This window comes from Ciona intestinalis, chromosome 7 (assembly GCF_000224145.3).
Source record: "Ciona intestinalis chromosome 7, KH, whole genome shotgun sequence".
In the NCBI taxonomy this organism is placed as follows: domain Eukaryota; kingdom Metazoa; phylum Chordata; class Ascidiacea; order Phlebobranchia; family Cionidae; genus Ciona; species Ciona intestinalis.
In genome coordinates this window covers 1,289,357-1,295,427 of record NC_020172.2, presented here as the reverse complement: position 1 = coordinate 1,295,427, position 6,071 = coordinate 1,289,357, and the positions used below count along the sequence as shown (strand labels likewise).

Sequence of the window (6,071 nt, the reverse complement as noted above, 5' to 3'; positions counted from 1 at the left end):
GTATAGTAAGATGGGAGTATTGGGACACCTGTTATTCAATATTCTTGTTCCGTTTGGTAGCAAACAAAGAACATTCAAAGTATAATACCGTATTCTCACAACCCCATAGACCGCCATTAATTGTTTAATACACGGTCAGGGTGTTTTGATATTATGTGCTAGAGGTGTCCCGTCTTACCCCACTGACATCGCTTCCGTTAAAATGTATCTATGTCCGTTTTCCTTATATACCATAACATTGGCAACTAAAGGTGTCTACAAATATCAATGCGCTTAAAGTTATCAAAATTGAATGGCAGGCAAAGCGAGACTCGTATGTTTCTAAAAATCATGTATTTTTTAATTAAAGTTTTTATTTAACTTGTATAAACAGTCACCCTGCGACGGGCTCGTTGTTTATGCTATAGTACAAACATGTTTCAAACTATTGATGTGTTACAGATACACTAACACTAGTTAACACTCTCCAATATTTATCTAGCATCCTGGGAGGAATACGATGTAAAACTAGAAAACTACGCCAAACAGTTGGCTGATGTCCCATCATTGATTGTGATGGAACCTTCGTTGCTCATGCACACGTTTAACTCTCAAAATAGTCAGCACGATACTGCTTACCAGGTCAGTAACTAATTGGTGTAAATTGGAGATAAAATTTAACATATAATACTTGAAACTAGCCTGCTGATAAAGGAGCGCGAATTTAAACCAACATTTCGTTATAGTCATCGTGAGACTATCGTCATGGTACATTCTGCTTAGCAATACCAGCAGTCAACTTTAAAATAATCATATATGTTCATTTAAGATTAAAATTGAAGGATTCCAGTTTCAAACTTTTGATAAAAACCTTTGACCAAACTTGATACATTCTATCTTTCAGGTTCAATTCGCCCAGCGTGTCCAGAACGCTGTGAATCTGTTTTCAAAGTCCTGGATATACGTCGACGCTGGTAACGCTATGTACCTGCAGTGGAATGTTAACTTAAATCATGTCATCAACGTGCTGAAACAAATGCCGCCTACGATACGCGGCTTTACCATCAATGTCGGGTCCTTTGTCAACAGCTCATACAATGAGATCCTGGCCAACGAAATTCATTGCCAGACGGGATACCATTTCCTCATCGACACGTCACGAAACGGTGGAGAGTTTTCCTCGCGGTAAGACAGATTTGTTGCTGCTGCTTCTAAACTACTTTTAGCTATTTTTAGATTTCTTACAGCGTCAAACATTTGCGAAGCTAAACCCTTTAAGTTTTACATGGGGTAACTCGTAGGCGAATACGAGATGACCAACATTGGACACTCGTGTTATAACGACTGTCATTGCCCCACACGTAAAATGTTCATTCATTCTACCTAACGTAGTTTAAACACCACAACCTCCCGCCGTATAGTTTAATATAGTTTATAACTACCTATAGAACACTATACATGTTATATATATATATATATATATATATATATATAAATACGGTCCAGTTTACCGACTATAACTTTCACACCGATTCAGGTCGTTGGACGAGATTAACTCTTGTACTTACGATCCACCCCGTGTGAGAAACGGCAGCAGACCAACCTGGAGAGATGGGGCAGCCACTGTAACATTAGTTGGTCAAACTGGCCTTGCCTCAGCAGCTGCTACGGTTCCACCGACAGAAACTCCCCGTAAGAAAATGTTATTTGGCTTTAACAATATCATAAACTTTGCATATCTTCTGGAATACGATAGCGAATATAAAATGAATTTAAACCTTAAAAAGAAAAAAGAGTATATGAGCCAAAAGAGACAATTAGTAACTAAACCTTTTTTTCTATATGTTCCAAACTTCAAATTAACCCAAACAGACTGTACCAATCGTAATAGATTCTACTTGTTTATAGGAATTTATAATCCATACGCAACATTTGTACATTGTATTTGTTTCAGTTCCTGCCAGTGTAAAGAAACGTTGGGCGCTGAATGCTCCTGCTGCCGGTGATCCAGTCGTCGAAGCCAACAATCCAGCCGCTGGTGGAGGTAGGTTATAAATGTTTATGTAAACTCCATTGAATAAAATTTCGCTTTTTTCAAGGAAAGATACTCTCGTGATTAATTGTAAAATAAACGACTTTATATTGATTAAAATTTCGTATAAAAACTAAAACTACTCCCTTTTCTCTTATAGCACCAGCTATTTGTTGATCTAGTAGCAAACTTTTACTCTGATTGTAAAACGACTTTTATATAGTGGCTAAAATGTTAATTACGATATACGACGGTTAAATCAAACAAAAACTTTTATGGTATAATATAAAATCTTTAATTTTACAGCTTTACCGGCTGCTAACGCGGGGGCAGCCGCAGGAGGTGCAGGTGGCGGCGCTGTTGCTGCTGGTGGAGGGGCTTCTGCCGGAGCAGCCGATACCAGCTACGAATACAGTTACGATTACACTGCTGGAGGAGCGACCGCCGCAATAACTTGTGTCACTACGGAGGCGACAGGTCTTGATGCTTACGCTTGGATTAAAACACCTGGAGAGTCAGACGGCAGAATGTTCGACGCTGGTACCTACCATCCATGCCTCACTGACCACACCACTGAATGCTCGGAAACTTGCAGTCAGTACGTCACTAAAGTGGACGGTGCCTTCCAACGTTCTGAAGCTTGTCAGTGCGGTACGGTTCCCGAAGTTTGAAATTAGTTGCGAGGTGAGTGTAATATTCATTTTAATATTCAACTAGTTTTGTTTGCTTTTGTAAACGACCATTTCTAGAAACCTGGCATAATTCCACCAGATATAAATTAACTTAAAGTAATTCGAGTTTGCATCTTTTCGTTCACTAAAATACACTTTTTGTTACTGCAGAATCTAAGAATGCGTGAAGATTCAAAAAAGCTCTCCAGAAATTGGTAAAATGCGCAGCTTTTAAGTCGTCGAATGCTCTCCCGTTCTTCCCACTGCTGTACATTACTTCCTGCACTTCTTTTCCCTTAAAACTCGATGTAAATTATGTCTTTCTCACGTTCTACTATATATATATTCTGTCCACAATGTCGGTTGCTTTACGAAAAAATACGATTGTACAGTGTTGAGAAAATTATGCAGACTGGCGCGAAATACAATAGTGGTGCTCTGTAACTGTGTTGTTATAGTCGACCACCATCAGGGCTAAAATACCAGAACCTCCGAATTTTAGTGGATTCGCTATTTTGAATCGTCTCGCAGCTATTGCCGTTCTATAGTTAACATATTTGTTAATCTTCGAAGTCGAATTAACCGACTGTAAAAACACCTTACGCGCGTTCCCACGGAGTGCCTTTAGACCAGATACTAAGGTGGTCGAGGCTTAATGCCACTACTGTGGCGTATTTGTCCTTTGTCCTTTTTTTAGAGCTATATCTTATTTCATTTTTTGCTCCTTAGCGCCACATATCGGTTATGTGACGTCATCAGCGCTGTTTGTTAATTACCCCCCGCTTATTTCTCCTCATTTAATACGACGTCCTTCGAGCGCGCGATCTTGTAACGCGCTGTAGTTTGGATAAAAGTCACCAGCAGATTATAATCACGTGCGTTTCTCTACTACAAGGCTTGAGTTAAGTAATTTATTTCTTGTATTGCTATTATATACTAACCATTATATGCACCACTAATATAACTATAATCTAACTATATTCATAACATACTATTATACTAACATAGCAATGCGCCGTGTGTTTAACTATTATTATTATTATATTACAGAATCTTTCGTTCTAGATATTTTTTTACGTCACTTACATTGTGACGACATTTTGCGGCGTTATAACGGTTCATTATATAGGTTATATGTTTATTACGTCACTCGCGACGTTGTGTTCGATGTTATCGTTACGTAACAGTGAATGAATGTAACTTTATCCTCGCGTGGCCGGAAAACGACAGTCGTTATCACACGGGTTTTACACCTCGTGCCAGCTTACGAGTTACCATGTATGTTACTTTGTGGGTGATTATTTTTTTCTGGATTTTTCCCTCTCTTTTTTATGTATGTCTGATAACTTAGACAACCCATTAGTAACCACTGGGTTGGAGCAATTGCCGCTAAGTGTCTTGCCCAAGGACACATACACCCACAATGATAGCAGCGTCGAGCCTTGAACCCATTACTTCTGGGTTACAGACATGCAGGCGCGCTAACCACTATACCACGGCGCCGGGGTAACAGTACCGATTCATTACGTCATCATTCTTTCATGAGAACCAATGCGCGTTTTGCGTCGACGCTATAGGCACATTATATATTCTAATTATATTTGCGCTATAAGCGCGAGGAAAATGGTAAAATTTCCAATCGGCATTATTACATACATTAGCTACAAAGGCAATAAACACTTCGATTTGCGAAATTATTATTTGAATTCGAATCCATTATTCGCTTTATTCGAAAAAAACAAAACAATTTTAGTAACTCAATGACACTGACTGAAGTCTTATCAATCCAATGCCAGCATTGCACTTCTGCCTTACCATCTTCAGAGCAATGATGGATTTGGTCTTGTATACTTTTCACATTGGTGTACATTTTTTCAGGTGTGTTTTTCGCTTAAAAAATAGTCGGGTGAAATTAAAGATACCAGTAAGTGTATTTTAGGTATAGTAGGGTGGGGGAAGATGGGACACCTTTAGCACGTAATATCCAGAAATCCTGATCGTATTAAACAATTAACAACGGTCAATGAGAGTCATGAGGACATAGTTTCATATTTCTTTGAATGTTCTTTGTTTACTACTAAATGGGAGGAGAAAATAGAGTTAAAAAGTGTCCCATCTTTCTCCATCCTACTGTATAATCTATTTTTTTGCACGTAATTGCAAAATCAAAGTGTTGTCATTAGCCATAGCTAACTAGCCAGCGGAATCTTTTCTCCCGACATTCGGCTTTCTTGTCACAGGCTTGATTTTTTTCGCGCAAGCAATTTTATTATAACGTTTTGCATGCCGTTTAACGAACTTTACGAACTGTTTCGGTTAGTGCTGTTAACACATAGTTACAAACAGGCTTGTTGTGAATGACATTTTATCTTGAACCGGAGTGATGGTGATTGAGTTATATGGTGCACTGTATATGATCATGTATTCGGTTTACTACTTTTGGCTATTATTTTTTTCAGTAAATTGTAGTGGTAATATCATAGGGGTGCGACAATGGGACCAAATCGTTTATGTATACCAGTATATAAAGTTTTGTGGTTGGGCAGAAAGCTGAATATACTTTGTAACTAATCATTTTCGCTATAATTGAAAATATGTAATAGGCTATACAGCCTTTATTTTTGCCTTACATCTTTATTGCGTTTTTACAAAACATAAACACTTATAAAAAAATAGAAAATTAGATTTGATATAGTATAAAAAATAGTACTTCAGAGAGATATACTATAAAAGTAAGAACTGATAAAAACTGGAAAAAATGTTACGAATTTTTAAATTGAGTTGCACCATTAAAATATCAAAATTGCGCTGTATAAATATATAAATAAAAAAATGTGTTTAAACAAACGTATAGTCAATGACTGATCGTTACGTCATTGCTGCTAACAACTTTGGTGTTAATTTATATTCAAGTGATCAGAAATTACATCAGATCTGTATATTCCGCAGATGTGCTTGGGTTTTGTTTTCAGCCTCTTATACCTCCTAGTGCAGCTCTATAAAGTTTAAAATATGTTAAAATAATATAAAATAAAAATACTGTGTTTAAGTAAGTTTCAATTATAATTGTGTTATTAACAAAAATTCCATATTTCCTGATGGTGTTTTAAAAAACAAATAACGTCGTTTTAGTACGGTAGTACGGTAGTACGGTAGGGTAAGATGGGACTTTTTTATATGGTCCCACTCGATATAGTATGGACACAAAACTTTTTCAGAATTATATCACCGTAGCCCCACTATATATAGTAGGGTGGGGTAGATGGGACACATTTAACACAAAATAACCAAACATCGTGATCGTATTTTAAACAATTAACAATAATTTATTGGAGCCGTGAGGATACGGTTTTATAATTCTTTAAATGCATTTTGTTACTACCAAATAG

At 37.2% G+C, this 6,071-nt stretch overlaps 2 protein-coding genes across 3 annotated transcripts in view; one reads left to right on the top strand and one right to left on the bottom strand.

Moving 5' to 3' along the window:
- cicesa (CiCesA protein) overlaps positions 1-3,126 on the top strand; it is a 14,487-nt gene extending 11,361 nt beyond the window's left edge. For both annotated transcript variants that reach the window (XM_009860596.3, NM_001047983.1), the window contains 5 exon segments: positions 884-1,164; positions 1,517-1,671; positions 1,934-2,023; positions 2,318-2,695; positions 2,854-3,126. In XM_009860596.3, the coding sequence (XP_009858898.1) occupies positions 884-1,164; positions 1,517-1,671; positions 1,934-2,023; positions 2,318-2,682 (891 nt within the window). In that variant the 3' untranslated portion in view covers positions 2,683-2,695; positions 2,854-3,126.
- Positions 3,127-5,579: 2,453 nt separating this feature from the next.
- LOC104265840 overlaps positions 5,580-6,071 on the bottom strand; it is a 1,878-nt gene continuing 1,386 nt past the window's right edge. Inside the window, exon 4 of the mRNA XM_009860782.3 lies at positions 5,580-5,678. Coding sequence (XP_009859084.1) covers positions 5,580-5,678 — 99 coding nt within the window. The remainder of the gene's footprint in view (positions 5,679-6,071) is intronic.